This window comes from Anopheles coluzzii, chromosome 3 (genome assembly GCF_943734685.1).
Source record: "Anopheles coluzzii chromosome 3, AcolN3, whole genome shotgun sequence".
NCBI classification, from domain to species: Eukaryota; Metazoa; Arthropoda; class Insecta; order Diptera; family Culicidae; genus Anopheles; species Anopheles coluzzii.
The window spans coordinates 38,639,272-38,664,282 of record NC_064671.1 but is presented as its reverse complement, the minus strand read 5'-3'; the positions used below and the strand labels follow the sequence as shown (position 1 = coordinate 38,664,282).

At 41.9% G+C, this 25,011-nt stretch overlaps 1 protein-coding gene across 1 annotated transcript in view; it reads right to left on the bottom strand.

Moving 5' to 3' along the window:
- The window catches only part of LOC120957891 (neural-cadherin-like), a gene marked incomplete at its 5' end in the record, with an annotated part of 142,422 nt that extends 117,845 nt beyond the window's left edge, over positions 1-24,577 (bottom strand). Inside the window, one exon of the mRNA XM_049608136.1 lies at positions 24,499-24,577. Within this exon, the coding sequence (XP_049464093.1) occupies positions 24,499-24,577 (79 nt within the window). The remainder of the gene's footprint in view (positions 1-24,498) is intronic.
- Between the last annotated feature and the right edge of the window lie 434 nt (positions 24,578-25,011).

Sequence of the window (25,011 nt, the reverse complement as noted above, 5' to 3'; positions counted from 1 at the left end):
TTTATGACATTGATAGTGACATTTTGCAGCACTGAAATGATTATTTATTTATTTATTTACCCAGTCATTGATGAGGTAGTATAATGAAAAACTTACAAGTATTTGTTAACTTCATTAACCTCATTTTAAAAAGAGCCCTTGCATCTAAAGTAATTTTTATTCAAAATGGCCAGAAACATAGGTTGAAAAGGTAATAGTTATATTTCATATATATAATTTAATTAAAAATATATTATATAGAAAATGTTACTCCAATTGAAAGCTTTAGGGGTGTTCATGAGCTTCCTTCTTTCAGACTTTTTTTCATTAATCATAATGCAACAATGAAAAATATTAAACCTGTTATTTAATTGTTATTTAAAAATTAAATCTCCTTGAAATCTTTTCATTTTACAGCAATTAACTTTTTTTCATCTCAATTTAAAATATTTTTTATTCAAATAATGTACACTGGTCGGTCGCCTGGATGACAAAACTGTAGTAAAAATGTTGCTTGGGAATATTTTAAGGGATGTAACGCTTCTCCAATGTAACGTAGAGGGCTGAGCCTTACTTTTACCGAGAAAAGGCTTTTTGTTTCAACTCGTATGATGGTTTAACATTATGTAGCAAGCGTTGTGATGTGAAGTATGGTGAGGCTTTCAGCGTTTCTCCTGATTTATATGCTTAGACATCTGACAAACTTCTTAAAACAGGCATTGAACATTGAAAGCTGTTATGATAAAGGGATACCATGAGAGCTCTAAGATAAGAAACAAGCCACTGCTCGTGACATCTCGTGTTTCAGTTGAGCAGAGGATATGACACAGATATAGGCCAAGGCATGATTCCCAAAAGTGTTACCCATGTTTCATCCCGCGAACTTCTCCCACGGACTTAAATATCTTCCAATGGGTTCTCATTCGCGGTTTATAAAGGTTTACTTTTTATCTCCGCATAAGTGTCCGTGTAATGATAAAGTGACATCACGAAATACCATTGACATCAAGGTTGTATTGTGCTCGGTTGAATGATACTTCTACCGTATTCTACTGGCTGGCTGACATACACGAGCACGTATCGCGCAGTCGAAAAACCTAGTCTCGCCCTAGGCACAATGTAACTAATCGACAAGTGGACACCATCGACACGCGTGACTTCTGGTAATCGTGGCAGCTGTTTCCCGGTACCTTATGAAGTTGCTTCAGCATAGAATAGATTCTACGTTCTTTTCTTGTTCAATTCTTCTTAAGTCATCAGTACTGGAACAAGAGGCATGTCTTCATGAAAAAAGTCATTCAAGTAAAACATCGATCTGTGCCCAGCTGAGATTTGTCACTACCTAGAACGCTCCAGCATCAGCTACTAGCAGCTGGATCAGGCTCGGAAAAAATGATAGATTCATCTAGCTCAACACCCGGACATACAAAAAAAGGAAGTCCGAATGGCCCTTAGGGATGTTGCCGCCAAGTTGTTGAAGTGTTTGCTACCTGCCCGGTACATAGTTACCGTTAGTGGAAGCGATGACAAATTGCTACAGGCGTGCGAAAACGATAGATTCCCGCTGCTGGTAAGAACTTACGATTAGGAACGTACCAACAAAAAGAACCGAAAACGTGGTGGAAGTGCAGGTGAATACTATTTGATAAGGACTACCGACAAACACGGAGCTGGTTTCAATAAGCGAAGATGAGCGACACATACTGTACGTTGAAAGGTGGTTGGACCGCGTGACGATTGAGACGAGACTAAAGCGCTTGTCATCAAATCGATATTTGATGGGAGTCGGCTTGTTTCACTCAAACACTCAAATCTAAAGTGTTTTGTGTGTGTATGTGTGAGATTGTATGATTTGAAATTAAACTGTCAGCGGGTGCTTGTGGTGGGATGTGTTAAATCGTCTTTTGGCACTCACTACGAGGCTCTCGACATCAAGAAGCATTAATTAAGCAGGTTTGTTTCAAGTAACTAAACAATAGTGCATTAGTATGTATTGTGGAACGTGACATTAAGTTTGCTTAATGAAGGTTTCCTTTATTTGATTGTGGAGGATAGATTTATGTTATTGAATAATTCGTTTTTCATATCAACGGTTTTCTCTTTCCCTATTGTTGCCCTGCTCTTAGAAAGCACGTCTTAGCAATACGGCTTGGTCGTATCAACGAAGGATGTGCTTTAAGCAATAAGTTTGTTTGATGAGGACGCCTGGTATCTCACATAAATTTACAACAAATAGTTTAGTTGGAACAAAATACCGTATTTTGCGTTTTTTTAGCCATTTGAATATTAAATAGGTTTGACAAAATAGGTTTGATTTCCTTTAATTTTACAAAATATAAAAAAATACTAATTTATAATTTACGTTACAATTACAGTCTGAACTCACCTGTTGAGCTTTGATTTCCTACCAACTATTAAATATGTAGTTTTTAGTTAGCCCATTTTTCCATACGAAGTAAATGTGAAATTTTTCTCAAGAGGCCATGAAATTTTTCAAAAACCCGGTTTTCCATATTGATGCTTTTTTAAACTATTATTATTTTTACACGTTTTTTAATGAAGTCGCTTACTATTGGCTATGAAAATGTAATGCTCGTCACATCATCGTGTTTTGCGATCATTATTCTCACCAACTATCTCAAATGCACCGTACGGATAAAGCATCATAGCAACCAGCTGATGTGCAATGTAAACAAATAACGTGCACAAAATCGTGTTTAAATCTTTTAAATATCTTCAATATCGAGTGCTTCGTCAATTTTGAGTCAACAATTAATAATTTATTGTAATTAGGGAATGTTCTGCTTAAGATGATATTATTTTTAATAGAATTTCGAAAGCGGATGTTGTGTCGCCCCCGACCCTGAACTGAACCTGTCCGATATTTCACCTGTCAAATAGTTCATTTCACTGTATATTTTAATTTTTTTAATTGCACTGTCAGCCAATTTTCGAGCGTTCAACATTCCAACTGCATGCCAACAAAAAAGCGTTCAACCATTGAATTCCGACTGTAATAGAAATGCTCCTTTTATGTCATCCTCATTATTTAAATGTTCATGAAATGCATATAATTTCAATTTATTTATTTATTTATTTATTTTTATTTTATTAATTGCTCGGCCACGTTGGGTTACAGCAATAGTGCTTACTGACTATAGTATACAATTATTCACGAAAGAGTTGGAAGGAGTTTATGGTACGGAAAAGGAGCGAAGACGGGATCGGTAGACAGGATAGGATATTTTGAAATCGAACAGATCAGAAGTATTATTAAAAGACGACATAGCTCTTACAAAAGGCTCATTGCGAGCAAAACGTGTACGACATATAGGTAACTGGAGACGAAAACAATAACGTAAGGTGTGACAAGGTGCATACAAATGTAAGCGCGACAGAAGTGAAGGAGTATCAATCGTATTGAGCAATATGCCAGCGACGAAAGAAGCCTGAGCGACCGAGAGGCGGTGCTCCAACTTGGCAAGGCCTAATAGAGTGCATCTATCGTCATACGAAGGAAGCGGAATAGAGTGATGACCCAGCGACCTACGAAATACGATCCTTGTAAAACGTCTCTGGATCCTCTCAATCCTTTGGAGCAGAGATAGTTGGACAGGAGACCAGATGACACAGGCATATTCCAGTACGGAACGGACCCAACAACAATAAAGGGACTTAAGACAAAAAGGATCACGAATTTCAGTGGACATGCGACAAATATAACCAAGACTTTTGTTGGCCTTGTTGATGACATAGTCCATGTGCTCCTTGAAAGAAAGACTCGGGTCAAAGAAGACGCCAAGATCCTTAGACAAGGACGCACGGGGAATAGGGGCATCACAGACACTATGAGCATGAGTTATACTTGTCGAAGATCGGAAGAAAGACAAGACAGAACATTTTTCAGGACACAGGACTAAACCGTTAGAAGCACACCATGTAGAGAATTTACAGAGCCAGGATTGAAGGACTAGACAATCAGCTGTAGAAGATACAGGAAGAAAAATTTTAACGTCATCCGCATATAGCAAGAAGCCGTTAGGAGGAAGGATCGAAGTACAGTCATTGAGGAAGAGAATGAACAGTAAGGGACTAAGGACACTACCTTGAGGGACACCCGAAGAACTAAGAAAACATTCAGAGAAAGAGCCACAGATTTTAACTGCATATGAACGATTCTCAAGATAGGAGTTGAACCACGGCAATATAGAGCCACCGAAACCTAGTTTTCGAAGCTTAGCAACAAGTAATGATAGAGGTATACTGTCAAATGCCGCTTTGAAATCGGTATAGATAGTGTCTACTTGCTTACCACTAGACAGATAGTGATATAGAGAAGACAAAAAACACATTAGGTTGGTGGACACTGAGCGATTGGGCATAAAGCCGTGTTGTTCCGCAGAAATATAATTTTTTACACAAGGCATTACAGATAAATGGACAATTGACTCGAGGATTTTAGAACACGCACAAATAATAGAAATGCCTCTGTAGTTTGATGCTAGTGTGCGGTCACCTTTCTTATAAATGGGAACAAGCCAAGCTAGTTTCCATTGACTAGGAAAAATCCCTACACTAAGCGAGCGAGAAAAAAGACGAGTGAGAATAGGAGTGAGGGTATTGCCATATTTTTTCAAAACACAGGCAGGGATGCCATCGGGGCCTGGTGAAAACGAAGTTTTAAGTTTGGATAAAGCGGATTTTACTAGGCTTTCACTTACAACGACTGAATTACATGATATCACATCAGAGGGCGTGTAAGACAAGCCTACGTCCAAAGGAACCTTAAAAGTACTAGGATCGACAAATACACTAGAGAAATGTTTGGCAAACAGGTTACATATATCAGGATTGGACGTAGCAGAGGACAGATCAAGAAACAGGGTGGATGGAAGGCTAGCAGAGCCTCGCCGAGAGTTCGCAAAACGAAAGAATGACCCAGGATCAATAGTGAAGCGCATTTGAAGACGCCGAACGTAGCGACGATACAGATGGCGATTAAGAAGACGATAAGCCTTAGCCGCATATTTATATACACAAAGATTGTGTAAAGTATTATTTAAACGGTAGGCGCGTTGAGCGCGGTTTTTGTCCGATTTTAATAGACGTAAAGCTCTGTTCGACCACTTAGGATTAGGAGCGGGTTTAAGGAGAGGACAGCAGGAAGGGAAGGCGGAAGTGATTACATTAGTAAACGCTGCTACAGCTTGATTTATGTCACAGTCAGCATCAATAAAGGACCAATCGGTATCGGCTAATATACGATGAAGCTTTTGGTAGTCCAATTTCCTAAAATTGAACATACGAGCCGTAGGTATTCGTTGGGAGGATGCAGGGCGAGAGTGCGTAAGGAGCACGCTTGTCTCAAGAGCAGGATGATGATTGTCTAGCGCGACGAGTGGAACAGGTGAAGCTATGACGGGGGAGCAGCACTCCAAGAAGGCAGCATTGGCAAATAGAAGATCTAATTGTCTTCCGCGTATATTTTTTTATGCCGGATAATTGCAGCAAACCGTTTACCGACATTCCATCAAGCAGAGAAACATTTTCACGAGATACACCAGTAGGAATGAACTGATTAACGCACGATGCCGACGGTTGCCAGGAGAGTGATGGTGAATTAAAATCACCAAGTAACACCATAAGATCATTTGGTTTAAGTTTGCCAGCAACGAAACTAACACTCTCATGTAAAACGTCAAGGACTACTTCGAAAGAACGCAAATCGGGTGGGATGTAAACGGCGCCGATATAGATTGCAAGGTTTTGAAGCTTAACAATTATCCAAACAGACTCCAGCGAGTCGAACGGCAGTGATAAAGTTGACGTGTTCAGCACGGAAGAGCAGGCAATGAGTACACCACCACCACGGCAACGGTTACTGTTAAGAGAATTTCGATCGCAGCGATAGATGACATACGCATCCTCCGAGATAAGAGAGGACGGAATTGAGCCATCGAGCCATGTTTCAGTTAACACCAACACATCCATATCAAGCTCAGATAGAGAGAGGCGTAACTCGTCTAGTTTTGTGCGCAATCCTCTTACGTTTTGATAGTAGATGTTTAGTCGATCTATCGAAGGAATGAGAGAGCGAGATGCGCCGGGAGTGCTCTCGCTGCAAGTTATTAACGGCGGAAGAGAGTCAGACGGATTGTGTGTATTAGATGCAGGGTTAGCTTCCATCAATTCGGGTAAAGTCGGTAGTTCATGAAAATCTTCAGCCGGATCAGCCGGTTTACGCTTGCTGAAAGTACTGCGTATAAGGCAAGCTCATAGGACCATGATCGGGCGAAATAGTGAAATCAGCGTTTCGCAGTTGTGTCGTGTGGTTGATAGAAGGTGGCGATGAATGATGATCCGATTCACGGGTAACAGGCGCAGAAGGTGCATGGGATGCTGTAGTAGTGGGTCGCCAAACATTGACGGAGCGGGGATTAAGGTCGATGAACTCCTTAAAAGAGATCCCGCGAGGCCAGGTTGAAGCAGCCAAAGCAATAGCCCGGTGCGAATCCGGTACACCAATTTTAAAAGATACGTAGGAGAGCGTAGAAAGATCCCGGTCGCGTCGTACAAGGCTATATACCAAGATGTCGTCTGTCCCTATGTTGGAACAGGCCATTTCACGGATCGCTTCAATCGGAGTATCAGGAGCAATACGGGAGATAAAGACCCAAGTACGGCGTGGGCGTTCAGGAACGGTCGTAATATTGTTGTAGGACAACCCTGTACCCGATGACAGCATAGCGCGTGTAACGGTATTGGTAGGCGACGAGTCGGGAGAGCGATCCATCAATCGACGTTTGGAAGGATTCTCACCAACAGCTTGATGGGTGAGCTTAGAGGCCGCAACTGGATTCGTGGTCGTTGAGTGCGTAGCAGGAATCGCGGAATGGTGAGCACTCGAAGTAGTAGTATGCGTGGCAAGATGAGAGTTGAGCTTGTTCATTAGTGAGTTGAAGGAAGTGAGAAACTCACGGTGCATGAGATCAAGCCCCTTGATGCCATGCTTAACTTCATCAAGCGTTGTGAGTAGTGGAGCCTGTGAGTAGTTGCGTTCCATTGAGTGAGAAGCAGTAAGTGAGTCGATGAAATCTTTCACGGAACGAATTGACGATGCTGATTCCTGTTTCATCAAAGCTATCTCGTTTCTAAAACAATCCAGTGAAGAGGAAAGTTCAAGTCGCAAGCCAGCTGATGTCGCCTGCACAGAACGTGAGGTATCGCGGAAATCGGACTGCAACGATTCCAACAGGTAGGCAGCATCACGAGAAAGGCCGTGCGAGAAGCGTAAAGTGTCAACGGCCCGCAAACGCTGAGCACAATCCGCGCAAGCCCAGAATAAATTTTGTGACTTCTTAAAATCACGCAGGAGCGGGGTTGAAAGTCCAATGCACTTATCGTGGTAATAGTGTTCACACAGACCGAAGCACGGAATTGGATCGTTGCTAATAGCACCTTCACATTTCTTACAGATCACGGACGCCATCGCAAAATAGCACAGTGAGTGGTCACAACCACCGCAGGCGGATCGCAATGTTTATTTGTTGAACCGTACAAATTCACAGGTGCCGCACAAATTTGTGATACGTGAACGCGCGAGTGCGAATTAACCGAACTAAAACAGTTCAAGCACTTAAACACCAAGAAAATCGCGGTAAAAATCAACTTGGAAATAGCAGAGTGAGAAAGCACAACCAGCCGCTATGAGTGACAAGTGACAAGACGTGTATAACATCCTCCTATTGTTGATAATTTTTTCACAAGAGTCGTTAATAAATGATAAATTACGGTATTTTCTAAAAAAAACTATTTGCAATATTGAATCGATTACATCAACTCTTTTCAATATTGTTTTAATTTTTCAAATAGAATACTTAAAAGAAGGAAATGTTTTTTTGTGCATCAATAAACTTCTATACAAAAATGGTAAAAATTACTTCAAACGAAATAAAGCTCGCATAGATTCGCATAGAACAAAGTAATGCCACTAATGGAAATGCCACGAGTAACATAAATTTAAAATGAAAAAATAAATTAAATTCTGATAATAATCTTCGTTTTCGTAAATTTTCGTGAAAATATTTGAATTTTATTTAGACAAAAAAACCTGTCTGACCTCAAACATTTCTTTTTGTTTGTTTTTGTTTATTTTTCGGTTGCCTTTGCATTGCAAAGCAAAATGACATCTCAACATTTCTTTGAACTTCTTTTCATAAAGAACTTACCTATAAAATGAAAAAAAACCAATTTGGTAACAATATGTGTTTGGTACCGCATACGGTAGGATGTACTGGTGAGGAGAAGTGTAGAGGAATGAGAATTTTCGGCGTAAGTGTGTGCGTGTTTTTGCACACGCTGCTTGAGCTGGGTGCGCGGCGCTCAGCGATCAGTCGCGAATCGATACTGAATAAAGACACACGTGAACTGTACCATCAATATAAATTCCTCCGTGTCTGGCAAATTGATCAAATAAAAATATCACAACGTAGGGCAAACTTGCTAACGATCACGGGACAGAACATTTTGGTGCGTAGTGACCAGGATTTTGATAAATCCTTCGGTTTTTGTGAAAACCGGCGTACAGAAGCGTTTGTTCATAAAGCAGTGCTGCGGCACTCGATCTGTATTAGTGTTTGTGTGTGTGAGCCTTTTGCAAAATGTCGAAGCAGGACAAGTTGCGGTACAAGGAGCTCAAGCGGCACCAATACATTGACTCCATCAATCGTGTGAAAGAGTTCTTAAAAACGTTCACAAGTGAACAACAAAATCAAGTGTCGACGCGACTCGATCGTTTGGAAAAGATTTGGGAATCTTTTGAAACAGTGCAAGAAGACATCGAAGATTTGGAAATCTCCGAGGAAGGCGTTGCAACTAATGCGCGTATTAGAGCAGAAATGGAGGAAACGTATTTGTACGCAAAGGCGCAATTGCGTAGTATGTTGCCCATTCCGGCAGCCGCTGAAGTTGTGTCTGTTGCTGCAAATGCTGCTTCATCTTCTTCTTCAAGAGTGAAGCTCCCATTGATCGCACTGCCAGAGTTCGCAGGAAATTTCGATGCGTGGTTAACGTTCCACGACACATACGTCTCACTCATACACTCATCGACGGACATAACGGCAATCGAAAAATTCCACTACCTTCGAGCTTCACTCAAAGAAGAAGCTGCGAATTTAATACAATCCATTTCGGTTACGAGTGAGAATTATGATTTGGCATGGAGTACGATCGTCAAACGTTATTCCAACCCAATCATTTTGCGTAAGAAGCATATTCGATCGCTTATATCGCTTCCTAAGATGAAAGAAACGGGAGCAGTGGCGCTCAACCGTTTGGTTGACGATTTTCGACGGCATGTCAAAATCCTAGAACAATTGAAAGAACCCGTGAAATCGTTCAGTTCAATTCTCATCGAGTTGATGGCGGATAAGCTGGATGATGAAACACTCCGTGTGTGGGAAGAAGCCCATGCCGATGAAGATCCTACATTTACGGACATGATGGCGTTTTTGGAAAAACGTGTAAGAGTGTTGGAAACACTGGCAATAGAGAAGTGTGGTGCAGTTCCCAAAAAACCAATAAAGACAAAAGTATCGTTGCATGCTGCTACTACTAATACCAACAACGTACCAGTGTGTGTGATGTGCAAAAAGAACGGGCACAGTATAGCGTCGTGCAATGTGTTCAAAGGCACTAATACACAAGAACGCATGAGAGTGGTGAGTGAGAAAAGGCTGTGCAGAAATTGCTTGAAAGCAGGACATTTGGCCCATGCGTGTGCGTCCAAATACAATTGCCAGCAGTGTTCTCAGCGTCACCACACACTACTTCATGCTCACGAAGAAAACAGCAGTGTATTAGTGGGTGAAACTTCTAGCTCTTCAACAATGGCGTTGGCATCGTCGAAGAAATCCGCCGTTAACGCTATACTTTCTACAGTGGTATTGGTTGTTGTCGATGCATACGGCAAAGAACACTTGGCGCGAGCATTGCTGGACAATGGATCGCAGCCGAACGCGATCAGTGAACATCTTTGTCAGCTTTTACGACTACCACGAAAGCCCGCTAGCGTGTCAATTGCTGGTGTCGACAGCACTACCACCAATGCAAAGCACATAGTATGTACAGAAGTGCGATCTCGGATCTACCACTACCGACAAGCAATGAATTTCCTTGTGTTGAAGAAAGTAACGCAGAACATTCCTTCAACGTCGTTTTCTACCGCTGCCGTCGGCGTTCCTTCGAACTACGTTCTGGCCGATCCAGATTTCGGGACCGCGCGGCGCGTGGATATGATCATCGGTGCAGCATATTTCTATTCGTTGCTGCGTGGTGGACAAGTGCATTTGCCAAACCAGCGAAACGTTCTCATCGACACGGTGTTTGGCTGGCTCGTAGCAGGAGATACACCGACCTTTCATGAATCGCAATCGCAAACAACAATTAGTTGCCACATGATGGAGGCAACCGACAAACTACAAGAACAGCTGGAGCGATTTTGGAAGGTCGAAGAGCTTGCTATAACATCATTGTCTCCTGTTGAACAACAGTGCGAGCAGTACTTCAAGCAGACGACGAATCGAGATCACACCGGCAGATACGTCGTTCGCATGCCGAAACACCACGACTACGCTCAGATGCTTGGCGATTCGAAGGCTGCAGCCCAGAAGCGCTTTCGGTTGTTGGAGCAGAGGCTAGCTAAAGACAAGCATCTGAAGCAGCAGTACGATGACTTCATGCGAGAATACGTGACGCTGGGTCACATGTTTCCTGTGCCGGTTGAAGAGGACAGCATGGCTGCGGTTCACTACTTGCCGCATCATCCGGTGGTGAAAGAGTCCAGCACGACGACCAAGGTGCGTGTGGTTTTCGACGGCTCGGCGAAGACAACCACGGGGCATTCTCTAAACGATGTCTTGCATGTAGGACCAGTCGTGCAAGATGAGCTGCTGTCTCTCGTCGTGCGATTCCGCAAGTATAAGGTGGCGGTGATCGCCGACATCGAGAAAATGTATCGCCAGGTGAGTATGCATCCCGATGACCGACGTTTACAACGTATTTTTTGGCGCTTTCAGGAAACAGAAGTTGTGCAAACTTTTGAGTTGGCAACGGTGACGTATGGTCTGGCTCCATCGTCATTCCTAGCAACACGTACGCTACTTCAACTAGCTGAGGATGAAGGCGCTCCTTATCCTTTGGCAACTGAAGCCGTAAAGAAGAACTTGTACGTGGACGATCTGATCTCCGGCGCAGAAAGCATTGAGCAAGCAATTCAACTTCGTGACGAACTGACCAGTCTCATGAGTAAGGGAGGTTTCAGGTTCCGAAAATGGTGCTCAAACGAGTTGAGTGTGCTTGATGGGTTGACACCTGATCTGCTTGGAACAACAGCATCCCATGAATTCGAAGCAACCGCAAATGTCAAGACGCTTGGCATATGTTGGGAACCACCAAACGATGTATTCCGCTTCACGATTGCTATCCCTGATGTACGACCCTACACGAAACGTACAGTGCTATCTACGATTGCCCAACTGTACGATCCGCTTGGCTTGCTATCGCCTATCATCGTGCAAGCAAAAATCCTCTTACAGGAACTTTGGGCAAACAAACTCGGTTGGGATGACGAATTGCCGCGGCAATTGTGTGACAAATGGGAAGTGTTTTGCGAACAGCTCCCCATGCTAGCTCATTTCAAGATCCCGAGATTTGCTTTGACACCCAACTATAACTATGTAGAGCTGCATTGTTTTGCAGACGCATCAGAAGCAGCTTATGGTGCGTGTGCCTACCTGAGATCACAAAGCATCGACGGCACAACCCAAGTAACGCTGCTAGCTTCTAAATCGAGAGTGGCTCCTCTCAAACCACTTACCATCCCTAGACTGGAACTATGCGCAGCCTTGCTAGCTGCCAGATTACAGCAGAAACTAATATCAGCCATTGACATGGCAGTAAACGAAACACATATGTGGTCCGATTCAACCATCACGCTGCAATGGCTTGCAGCACCACCTAAAACGTGGAAAACTTTCATCGCAAACCGAGTAGGAGAGATACAAGCTGCTACCAATGGATGCATTTGGCATCATGTGCCAGGGATCGAGAACCCTGCCGACATGCTATCCAGAGGTGTTTCTGCGGAATTGCTTTTGGAAAGCAACATGTGGATGCATGGACCAGATTGGCTGATGAACGATAGCTCGTGCTGGCCCAGCAAATCGTATGGACAACAGCACTTCACTGATGATGAGCTGGAAAGAAAGGGTAACGTTGTGTTAACTGCCCAAGTAGTCGAGCCCGACCCATTGCTCCTACGATACTCCTCATTCAGAACGTTGGTTCATGTAACTGCATATTGCATGCGATTTTGCCACATTGCGCGTGGTAAAGAACAACGCGAAACGAGCAATCTCTCTGTGGATGAGATTCAAAATGCTAAAATCGTTTTAGTAAAGATGGTACAGCGACAAGTATTTCCCGATGAACTACGACAACTACGTAAGAAACAAAAGCTTGCTAGTGGATCCCCACTCAAGCTACTCCATCCATTCATTGACAAGGATGGTGTCATACGTGTTGGTGGCAGACTTGGACATGCCGATTTGCCATTCTGTGTGAAGCATCCGATCGTCATTCCTGGGTATCATCCATTTACCCAATTGCTGTTGAGGCAGCAACATGAGAAGGTGATGCATGGTGGCATTACATCAACACTTTCAGCCATTCGCGAGGAGTTTTGGCCATTGAATGGCAGGAGAGCGGTTCGATCTACCATCCGAGCATGTTATCGCTGCAACCGAGCCAATCCTGTTCCACTTCAGCAACCGATGGGACAGCTACCGCTTTCTCGAGTCACTGCAAACGAAGCATTTGTCTGTACAGGTGTGGATTACTGTGGGCCGATAATGCTGAAGCCTGTTCATCGCAAAGCAGCTCCTCAAAAGGCGTACCTATGCATTTTTGTATGCATGAGCACCAAAGCAGTGCATTTGGAGCTTGTGGGTGACCTAAGTACATCAGGGTTCCTGAAGGCTTTAGACCGTTTCATCTTCCGACGAAACAAGCCGAACCATATCTATTCGGATAATGGTACAAATTTCGTCGGCGCAAAGAACGCACTTCACCAAGTCTACCAGATGCTGCATGACGAAGCTCAAAACCGTCAAATCAATAACTATCTAGCAGAAGAAGGAATTGAATGGCACCTTATTCCACCTCGTGCACCAAACTTCGGTGGGCTTTGGGAAGCCGCCGTGAAGGTGGCCAAGAAGCTTTGGTCAGGCAGTTAGGTGTCTCGCTACTATCTTATGAGGATCTGGCAACAGTGCTGATCAAAATCGAAGGCTGCATGAATTCTCGTCCGTTGACGCCGCTTTCGAATGACCCTAACGATTTGTCAGCTTTAACGCCGAGTCATTTTCTCATCAAGGGAATGATGCGTCCACCTCCAGAAACTGACATACGGGATGTCCCGACCAATCGACTCGACCAGTATCAGCGGTTGCAGAAGTACGCTCAACATTTCTGGCAGCGCTGGCGTACAGAGTATCTTCATGAGCTTGCTCAGCAACAGCGACGTAATCCACCAGAACAACAAGTCTCTATCGGAGACATCGTCATTATCAAGGATGAACATCTCCCACCCGCTCGTTGGCCCTTGGCTCGGATCGTAGAAGTACACCCTGGGCAGGATGGGATTGTGCGTGTTGTTACCTTAAAAACTGCCTCTGGGGTAATGAAGAGACCTTCGTCTAAGATATGTTTGTTAGAATGTTCACGAGAATTTTGAAAACTTAGTTGTTCAAGGGGGCCGGTATCTTTGGTACCGCATACGGTAGGATGTACTGGTGAGGAGAAGTGTAGAGGAATGAGAATTTTCGGCGTAAGTGTGTGCGTGTTTTTGCACACGCTGCTTGAGCTGGGTGCGCGGCGCTCAGCGATCAGTCGCGAATCGATACTGAATAAAGACACACGTGAACTGTACCATCAATATAAATTCCTCCGTGTCTGGCAAATTGATCAAATAAAAATATCACAACGTAGGGCAAACTTGCTAACGATCACGGGACAGAACAATATGTTTCTACAAATAGTATCTATTACTTCATCATTTGATAAGGCCATTTAATTCATCACAGCATTACAAACTCTCAAAACTCTACTAAAGCAAGCACAGAGCGAGCGCAAATAAAAAGAAAACGAATTATCAAACTAGAACTCAATAACAAGCAAAATAAAAATAAAAAAAACGATTGTGATAAGGGGTAGCAATTATGTTTGTACGTCATTACAAATCATTTGCACATTCATTATCTTCCTTCCGGGAGACAGGATGCTGCTTTGTCTAGAAATATTTTAGTCACGCTTCTCCATACCGGGTGTAGCGATGTTATATCGCCGTGCTTCGGTCTGGCAGGTTATTGTGTTGCCCCGTGGCTTGTGCTTGATTAAGACGCAGGCGCTCGATGACAGGCGATGATTTATATTCGTCACGCGATGCAATGGCGTCCTTATCGCTTGGCCATCGTCCGTTTTGGTTCTTTATGTGTGGAAGCTTTAAAAGAGTTGCTCGCACTATACGAAAAAAATCAGTTATTGATGGTCAGCTTGCAGATACTGGAAATCATAAGCGACAGTTTCTGATCCATTTAATCCTTCCGCACGTCCCCTGGAACGTACGCTTGTCGCTATGCGAGGGAAATCTCGTCACACAGCTTATTAAATGCCATCTATTTCCGTGATACGCTTGCTGAATGTACGGAGTAATCTACCCAAATAGCAATTGAGCGACTATGTGCCTCTCGCTAATGTATAGCCATTTTGAATGCAACAGGATGAATTATTTCCACCGGGCCTTGTTCAGGCCCTGCACAAACTTATGCTTCCAAAAAAAGAGACCAACACTAACCTTACTCTTTCCCAGGTATTCACCGGCTTATGCACGCAATTACTTCCAAAGCGTTTCGGTTGGATGGCCGACATCTCGCAGGGCGTTGCGACGTACTCAAAAAAGATTGCCGTTCGTTACGATCCTTACAACGGCAGCTAATATGAAAAAACCTGCCACCCCTTCCCCTTCTCTATCTCCTTCAACTTCATCACATCCACACGTTGTGCACGAAGCAAAAGAAAAGATGCGATCGGTGGATAAATGGCTTAGCTTTCTTGCTGATGCACTATCATGCATCTTTGTCTGTCTGTCACGGATCGGCTAACAGCTCCCCTGTTTTTTGTAACGAGACAAGAACGTGTGCTTAAACTGGGCCGGGCTTTTCCTTTTTTCTCGTTTTCTTTCGTCACATATATCGTTCAACTTTGCACGTGAATTCAACGAAAATTGCGTTAAATTCTGACAATCATCGTCGTCGGCAGCCAAAACCACCGAGGGAACACTAAAACAACGGCGCATGGCTCAGCTTGAGCCCTGTGAAAAATGGTTGAAAATATAAATCTGTGTGCTACATCGTCCCGTTGCTGGCATAGCGATAGTGACTATAGGTGAAGTTTTTCTTTCCGTAAGCGTGGCAAGCTTCGATTGCTTTCAGAAAGTCGAGGAAAGGCCTTTCCAGCTCAGCCGACTGTATCTCGGAACGAAAATGTGTAAACAACAAAAGAATGCAGGGCCATACGCCAACACACGCAGAGAAACGTGTGCAGCAGGATAAAGAAAAGCAGCGTTGATGGCTGTGAAAATTAACTACGTGTCGAATATTCGTGATACCGGTGGATACGGTAAGCGAATGCAAGGATGGTCCAGTTGTTGCTGCCATTCTATAGATCAATAGATTGCTCCAGTTGCTGGGTTGCATATAATGTGTAGTAAATTAAGTTTTATTCAGTACGAGATGACGATACTGGCGTGCAAGAAAGAATGTAAACATGTTATGCATTATAAAAAAATAAACCGGTGCTGCACGTCTTGCTTCCCAAGTGTGGCATGTTTCAGCCATTGCCGTGCTGCCTACAAAATCAATACATGTCACATACCATGGATAATTATGTTCATTATGGTGGAATAAAGCTGCACACGCAAGCATAGTACTGGACAAAAGGCGGAACAAAAGCAAACCGAGGAAAATCAAAAAGCACAAACACGCCATTATGTGATTTCAGCCATTGAACCAATTCACCTTGTTTACTAATGACTGTCTCAGAGAAATACAATAGTTCGATTTTTTTGTCTAATGGAAGAAGCTTTTTGGACTACGTTTGCCTCTTCTCAAGTTTTTTTGCGTATGGAGGGATTTTTAAATTTTCAAGTGCAAGAAACAAATAGTTTTTCTACTTTTTTTGAAAGCAAGCATGCACATATATCTCTTCCGGATCAGTAAATATAACTATCAATATAATAAATATCTTGATCTCCGAGTAGAAAGCACAGCACTGTGGAATGTTTAAGAAGATTCCTGAGAATGAAGTCAGAAAACTCCTGTTAAGCTTCCCTTAATCGTCCAACCGTTAAGACCGTCTCATAAAGCACATCGTAAAATGTTTAAACCCGACTCAAGCCTGACTGCTACGGGTGATTAGGAAGCCGCAGCAAACTCATTGCAAATCTGATTTGGCTGCTGATGTGCTGTATAGCCTCCGTACTCTAGGGCAGCCCAACACGATGAAATGTGAGGAATTAATTTCATTAGAATATTTTTCCGGCTAACATATAATACGGTTTATCTCCTAGCCAGCAGGAAGATGAAAGTTTTTCCCGTTCTGAGATGAAAAAGGAAGATCAAACGAAAAACTGTAGTTCAACTCGGATCTCAGACAAATGTTTGCTAGTCTGGTAGTAGAGTAGAGACTGTGTGATAAGGGCAGACAGAGAAAATGGAGCGTGAACATACTGAGTCGTTTGGAAAAGGTAACATTCCAATATGGAACGCATTCCTTACTGAGAGTCACCCGGAAGTACTAAACATGCTCATGCCACATGAATAATTAATGTTGTGTAGGATCTTGAGCCGGTTTTGTTTCGGTCCGAGGAAAATGTCACACAAAATCCATGGCAGGTATAACGCGATACCGGGAGAAGTTACCTATCATAATTGAATCTAGAATTAGTTTATTCATATCCCTTTTTCCATATTGGTAAATTGAGCACGCAGGAAGGGTTTTTCGTAAAAGCTGCTATTACGCCACAATTGAACACTAATCCAATGCAATCCATTTACCGGCACTCGATCGATAACGTATAATGGCGTGTATTTGTATTTTATATGCAGTCCATTAAATAATTACAATAAATTGGTGGGCGCATGCCAGCACAAGCAAACTGCCAGACCGTACGAGCTGTGCGGTTTATCAAACTTTAATCCGATTTTCTTCATATTTTATAACTCGCTGGTGCAAAACAGTTAAAACGGTAAAAAACGTTGTGTTTTCCGATGGCTTTTTTGCTAATGGAAAGAGCTATTTATATTTTGAGAAAAACTACTTTTCCACTCTGACATTCACTTAAAGCTTCAAAGGAAATGATACAGTATAGACATAATCCACTGCAAACCTTGTGTTGGCACGATATCTAGCTCGCGATAATCAGCACCCGTCAATAATTGCGAGGGTTGCGAGTAGTATAATCTGCTTGAAATCTTATGGTTTTTTTTTTAAATAATCTTAATCTTTTATACACAAATATTTTTTTTGGGTGCTGTTCGTCGAAAAGATAACTTTATCAATTTTTGTAGATTTTTGCCAAAAAAAAATGCCAAAATTTAGATGTTTTGTGTGGTACAAATCGCACTGTTATGTTGTTGTTTGTTGTTTGAATAGTTTAAAGAGGCTTTGGCTCCAACGGAGTTCTTTCGCTTCTAATCACACTGTTATACCTACTCTCGCGGTGCTATAATTATAACTGCTAAAAATAAGGGCGAAAAAACTGTCAAGGCTCGCAAGCTCTTTTTTGCGAGGGCTCTGTGGCGGCCATGAACTTGTACGACGTGCGGGCCCTCACGCGCCTTCGCAAATTTTTGTCAATTGCAAGGCGGGCAGCCATAATGTTAATCAAAACATCGAGCTGTCAAGGACAACTCGAATAACTTACGAGGAAAGCACCAGATGGCGCTGTAAAACAGATAAGGACAAAAGATATCCCCAAAGGCGAAACAGCTAGCTTATCAAAAATAGGCTCAAGTGCAGCCAAAACTGATCAGTTGTTCGAGAAAGTGCGCCATCGAGTAAGTTAGTGGCAGTAGCAAAAGGCAATCGATCGAAGACAGACTAATTTTTAAACTGTGCAATATTAATATTTAATTATTAACATTAAATACACACAAAGCCAGTGCTAAGAAACCTTATCCAGCTACTCAACAAATTCTTACCAGCCGTAACAACAGCTTGCATAATGTATACCGGGAACATAGGTTTATAGCTTATATATTTAATGTTAAGCCGGTCTCGTAGTACAGTCGTGAACTCGTTCGATTTAACAACATGCCCGTCATGGGTTCAATCCCCAAATAGACCACGCCGCCATACGTAGGACTGACTATCCTTCTATGGGGGGAATCAATTAGTCACTGGAAGCCAAGCCCACAAGTGGGTACAGGCAGGCCTTGACCGACATCGGTTGTTGAGCCAAAGAAGAAGAAGAAGATATTTAATGTTACTTAAAATTAATTAATAAAACGATGTTTTTTCTTATTTTTTTAAAGGTATTTATGTAACATCCAAACAATTCCTTGGTAGCTTTCAGATTCCAAAACAATAAAACCCTACAAAATACTGAGTTCGCCGGATTCAAACTTGACAACGACAGTTTCATATTTTACAACATCAGAATAAAGTTGACTGCGTCCAATTGAGGGTTTACGACGCAAAATTCACATTTGACGAAAACCGACAACTTGTTTACAACATCAAATTGGTTATGAAAACCCTGTAATGTTGCGCTTTTTACTAGCCCTCCAAGGAAGCGATCGTCGGTCGGTTGGGCGTGCCACCGTGGGGGAGAGAACCATGTAAATGGCAGACTTTTTTAAACTGTACTTCGTCACCAGATGTACCAAACGCAATAAAATACTCTAATGAAAGCAAACAATACAAACAAGCATAAAAAACACCCTTAACTTGGTAAAAACAACCCATCTCGATCAGGCTGTGATTTGCGATGTGTTGTGCTGCCAAAAACAACAAAGACTAAAGCTTCCTCAGGCTGAAAGGCACTTAAAAGCCACCACAAACCACTCAACAAATGTCCATAGCCCTGCACCGGTAACAGGCCCGTTGTGTAATATATCCAGCGATCGCCACAGCCCATTCAAGCATTTTTTTAAGCGCCTGCTGTAGGCCGGCAAGCTTGGCGTCTGCTCATGCCAAAACTCTCTCTATCTCAATTTCATTTGGAAAATTTTACGCTGATTGTATTTGCTGTGAGGAAGGCTAAAATTAACTCCGGTAAACGTGCTTAGCCCATCCTAGTGATTTTTGACTACGTATACTAGTGGTCGCTACCACCATCCCTTTTCTCGTGCATTGCAAAAAAAGACAACAATAGTCAAGAATCAAGAAAACCCAATTATTCGCATATAAAATAATTTTAATATTGTTGCGTATAAGTCGTACGTGTGTCGATAATTCTTGCCGACTTTTATGCGTTCGTGCAAATGAAACCTTACCGGGAAGAAAAAATCAAAGTTTACCAAACAACGAACGCAACACTCGCAACAACTCCGTTTTGGAAAGTTTTGTTTTTATCTCTCCATGAAGATTAATATGCATACTGTGGGTTGAAAAGCAGCGTGCTAAGATATTCCATTTTTCAACTCACTTACCACAGTTTAGAAGCCAAATGGGAGATGTCAATGGCGAATTTTGCAGCTCAGATTTTTCGAACTGATTTATGAAAAAAGCAAAGCTTGGTGCGTTGGGATAATTATTTTAATTATAACCTCTTCCTTTTTTATCCCAGCTCACTTCCAGCGATGGTCAATTTGTGGCGATCGTTCTACAACATTTGTCTTGGAAGCGCGCCTTTCCTAACGATGGTGTTATGGTCAAGCTCTGTTACGAATAGTGTCTATCCATTGGTAAACATCTTCACAACGAATGAGAAGAATGAAAACGTAACATATGATTTAAAAAAAAGGGAAAAATCCTCTCCCTCAAAGATGTTTGCGATGTTTTCACATTGTTAAGGTAAAACATTTACGCCGTGACCCTCGGGTGACCTTTGCCCCCCTAAAACACCGATCCTTAAAATACCGACGAGGGTATAGGATGAAGAAGATTTTCCCACTACCCTACCATGTTCCATGATACTCCAATACAGGTGATAGGGGTTTGTGGAAGTGGAGCCCACGGTATGCCTAATGGTTTCCTGACAGCGTGCCCGGCGAGGGTTGATTTTCTCTGCACTGGCTTTGTGAGGACGAAAGGTGGAATTTGTACCCAGAGATTTGTGATAAAATATGACGCGTACACAAATGCAAAAAATTAGCAACATCCCTGGCAATCAATCATACGGAAAATTGAGGTCGAAGCAAAAATGCATAAATGTGGCGAACCTCCCTGTATGAATACATGTGCTACATATGATAAGCATGTTTTCTTATTTTACTTGCGTTTTATTCTGGGCGTTTTATTTATTCTTGCATTTTGCTATGCGGAAAAAATATCATCTTGTCAAAAGCCGTCAATCGATCGGTTAACAGCCGCCTGTGCTCGACCCATTACTCAGAACACCTTGAGCGATGGAGGCGTCTCCATCGTGACGGTGAAGCTTTCACCATAAGTTGGCAACTTCGCTCGCATGTTCATGCTTATCGGCTTTGAATCAAAAACAGAGAGCAGCTTCTTGGTTTCATAAATGAGGATGGCAAAATGGGTAATGTCACTGATTGACTTCAGCTGATTCAACGTTTGTGATTGAGTTTGGTGGTGTGAATGGGAGGCTGATCCTCGTTGGAATTCAGTTGATAAAGCTTATTTATGTGTTTATATCACAATAGCAAAATTAATCCTTGGAAACATACAGTTTGATAAATGTTATAAAAATAGCTTCTTTAAGGAAGTTTATTTTGTTGTATAATATTCACATAACACGATTGGCCCAGCAAATTGGCAGCAAGTAAGTTAATCTAATTCTTTGTTCCACTCACTCGAGGAACAAGATGAAAAATAATAAACTTTAACCCGAATCATTCTGTCCTCATCTTTCACCTTAATAACTTACTTAGCAACCTTTCAAATTCCATGTGGCCATTGAAAAAATGATTATTCACGCTTTTTGCGCCGGGAACGTTACGGTCTGCTAAGTCTTCAAGTAGCTTTATCAAGATGAGCTCATTTCAGCCACAAAGCGGGAAACGTTCTTGGTTCCTTCCGGCCCATTGATTTTCTTCTGCTCTTATGGCACCCAAAAACAAGTTGCTTCGGTTGCGGTTCATTCAACATTAACACTTCTGATCCAAAGCTGGTTCTGTTTTTGCTTGCGCGTTACACCTAATCTCGTGATAACAACACGCAGCAGCAGCAGCAACAACGCACTACACAATCCTTTTGTACACGACCGACGGAAGAAGTCTAGTTGTGGTAATATTTTATATTAATTTGCCATTCTTTCTCACCGTCTTGCATTGGCTGCCAGAATGAGTGACTGTTGTTGGATTATTAATTATCTTTCCAAGGGCTGTGAAAATTTCCCGGTCAAATCACAGGAACTGAACCGTACATAGCGGATGTGTGTTCTTGTGGGTTTTCTTAGACTGCTGACAAATAGGGCTGAAACGACGACAACCAAATTTTCGGTAATCCTGTAGCTACTGGTGCTTTGCGATAACAATGATTGCTGTCCACCTCCAATCAACCCACCATTTAACCAGGATGTGACCCTCGTAACGTGTCATCTGTGCCCAAACACAACTGCGTTGTTATGCGGTGGTAGTTGATTTTATTTCCAGCTGTTTTCTGTTGGAATATGTAATCAAATTTGTATGATCTAAGCAGTTGCCGCACAGTTTAAATTACGCAATGGAAAGATACACTGAAAATGTTACGATCTAAGCAACCCAATCCATCATCAAACACCACCGAAAACCCATACGAAGCGATGAAGGAACAAAAACGTTGAACATATCCACTTTCCTAGAAGCAATCTTTCGGTTGTCTTCAGTGGTTGCTCGAGAAGGAAGATGGAACAGATGGAAGCTTACAACCCTTTACCCTGTCCAGACGATGTGCCGCAAGAGAATCGTGAAAACTTCATCGCCCTCATGTACGCCTCGGATTGGAGAGAGTTGGCAAGAGCTGCTGTTTCAATCATGCTACGGAAATGGACGTGTGGCGGCGATGGTGGTCCACCGCAGGAGGAGGCTGGTAAGTTTTACGGGCTTGCGTTATTATAGGGAGATCGTAGTTGTAAGTGGCAACCGAATGTTTACGTTTTTCTTAAAAACAATGTACAATCTCTTTAGTACCTCGAAGCATTTCCCTGTCCATGCAGCCATTGCCTCCGAGCGATTAAATTGAACTGCCATATGTGTGTGTGAGTATGTGTGCCGTAAGCATTGGGACAATCGAGGATTCATATGACGGATGGTGGATTTACAAATTCGTTCAAAAAATAGTCATTCAGACGGAACAGAGCAACCACCAAAAAAACTTGTCCATCATTCGATCGAAATGGTCTTGTACAGTTGTCTTCTTGTTATAAATGTTACAAAAAAAAATGCAAAACCCGATTAACTGAAAATTGAAATGCAAGAGCGCTGTCGTCGAATGGCTAATGGCAGCGATACTTGGAATGGACTGAGATTATCAAGATAACTGAACAGTGAGATGGACAGCCGGAACACATATGCTTGCTTTTATTGCCCCCGTCATTTCCAAGTCCATTAAGCTTGTTCGGAGAATCTTCTCATTAAATCGGAACATCGTTTTATGGTTCGTTACAGCACTGACGGTAGCGGTTGAAGCCGAGGAGTGTCTAATGCTATTAAATCATACAAATGATATAGTATAAGCTTTTTTAAAACGAATATACACAGCGTTTCATAATTTCTATCCTAGTTTTTGTTTATAAAAGTTAATCAAAAATTAAAGGATGATTTTGAAAAATAAACAAACGTTTTCAAATGTGTTTGAACAAACGATTGCCGGAAAAAATACACAAAAATGTATTCTTACTACGGGCGATATTTGAGACATTAACCACGTATTTTTCAAGACCAAATACGAATGATGGTTCTAGTTCTGTAATGATATGGAGTGCATATAACAATCATGGAAAAGGTTAGTTAGTGATTGTTGCTACTTTGATGGGCAGTGATGGACAAGGAAAAAATATTAATTTTGGTTTCGATAAAGTCTACGGGTATGAATCTTTTCATATCATGAGATACTTTGAGTGCAGACAAGTTGGTCATACAAGCACAACGTGTGATAAAGAAAAACGGTGTTTCAATTGTAGCGGTAATCACAAAAGATCAGATGGTAGGTCGTCATCTGAAAGATGCATTAACTCATAATAGGCAAAGGGAGTTAAAACTGAATACTGCTCATTCAGCCTTCAGTAAAGAATGTCCAACGTTTAAATGGTCGAAATCAAGAAAACATTAGTTGAGTAAGCTGCAATTGCAAAATAAACCAAGTAACAACATGCAAATGTTGTGCATGAATGTAGCTGGATCATTGTCTAGTCACATAATGTTGAATCAAACTGTAAAAAAAACCATTAAAACTTGGATGGTGCTTGTAACCGAAACACAATTTGTAGAATCTGAAGCATTTGAACAGTTTGAATTTCCTGGATTTATAACAGTTTCATGCTTATCCAATTCTTGACATACTGGGGGTGTGACTTAAGTGATCGAGAAGTCGATCATATACACAAATTAAATTAATGGTGCTTAAGATGGTCATTTTATCAATTTCAGCGACAATAAGTAAAAATTTATTCATATTTAGTCTAAAGTACCAATCACCAATTTCAAGTGTCATGCACATATCTAAAAGCATTCCTCCAGTATATGAACTAAAGCAAATTAAAAGCATGAAGCAAACACGAAAAAGATTCCACATTCAGTCAAATGATAATCAAACACTCCAAAGCATCTGTTTGCAATTGAAAAGGGCCTCTGAACATGATGATAAAAATGGTAAAGTGATACAAGATCGTCTTAATGTCATGGAGGACTTCTTATTCACGGCACTATTGATTTCGATATTTTCGTTTGAAGTTTAGTGCAAAACATTAATAGTTAAATGTTTTTATCGTTATCGGTCATTGAACACTTTTTGATTTTCAGAAGGATAAATGAAAAATAGGGCCGGTCTGGTCGTACAGTCGTCAACTCGTACGACGTAACAACATGCCCGTCATGGGTTCAATTCCCAAATAGACCGCGTCACCATACGTAGGACTGACTATCCTGCTATGGTAACAATAAGTCACTGAAAGCCAAGCTCACTTAACTAGTGGGTACAGGCAGGCCTTGACCGACAGCGTGCGTGTTGTGCCAAAGAATAAGAAGAAGAAGAAATGAAAAAAAGTATAATTTTAGAGTGCTCATTTACTGTCCTTACCTAAATAAGTGCTGTTCGTCAGAACCCAAAATATTTGCAGCGGATCCACGATAAGGCCGATTAGTTGCAGTAGCACTAGTCAAATCCACAACTCGTAGTCACTGCACATGGTTTGCGTGGCGCACTACTGCTATTTCTTTCTTGCGCTTGTGTGACACACTCACTCAAGCAGCTTTTTATATCTTTATTTTTCCACTATTATTATTCACTGTTATATATTTTGCCACCGTGAAAAAACACTATCTTTCACTTCCGCTAATTCTCTGGTACACCTATTTCCAGCAGCGTGGAATACTTGGTAAGAAATAACACGCAGAAGAACTTATGAAATGCAATTTCACTTCACGTTCAAACGGAATCTGGAAAAATGGAAAGGAAATCAACATTATTCTTAACTAGCACAACCAGATGTGCACTCTAAAGCAACCGCTCATTAGTATTGAAAACACTTTGCACCACAAACCACATACTTTTTGCTCTTTTCTTTTCCACCTGCAGAGCAAAACTTTAACC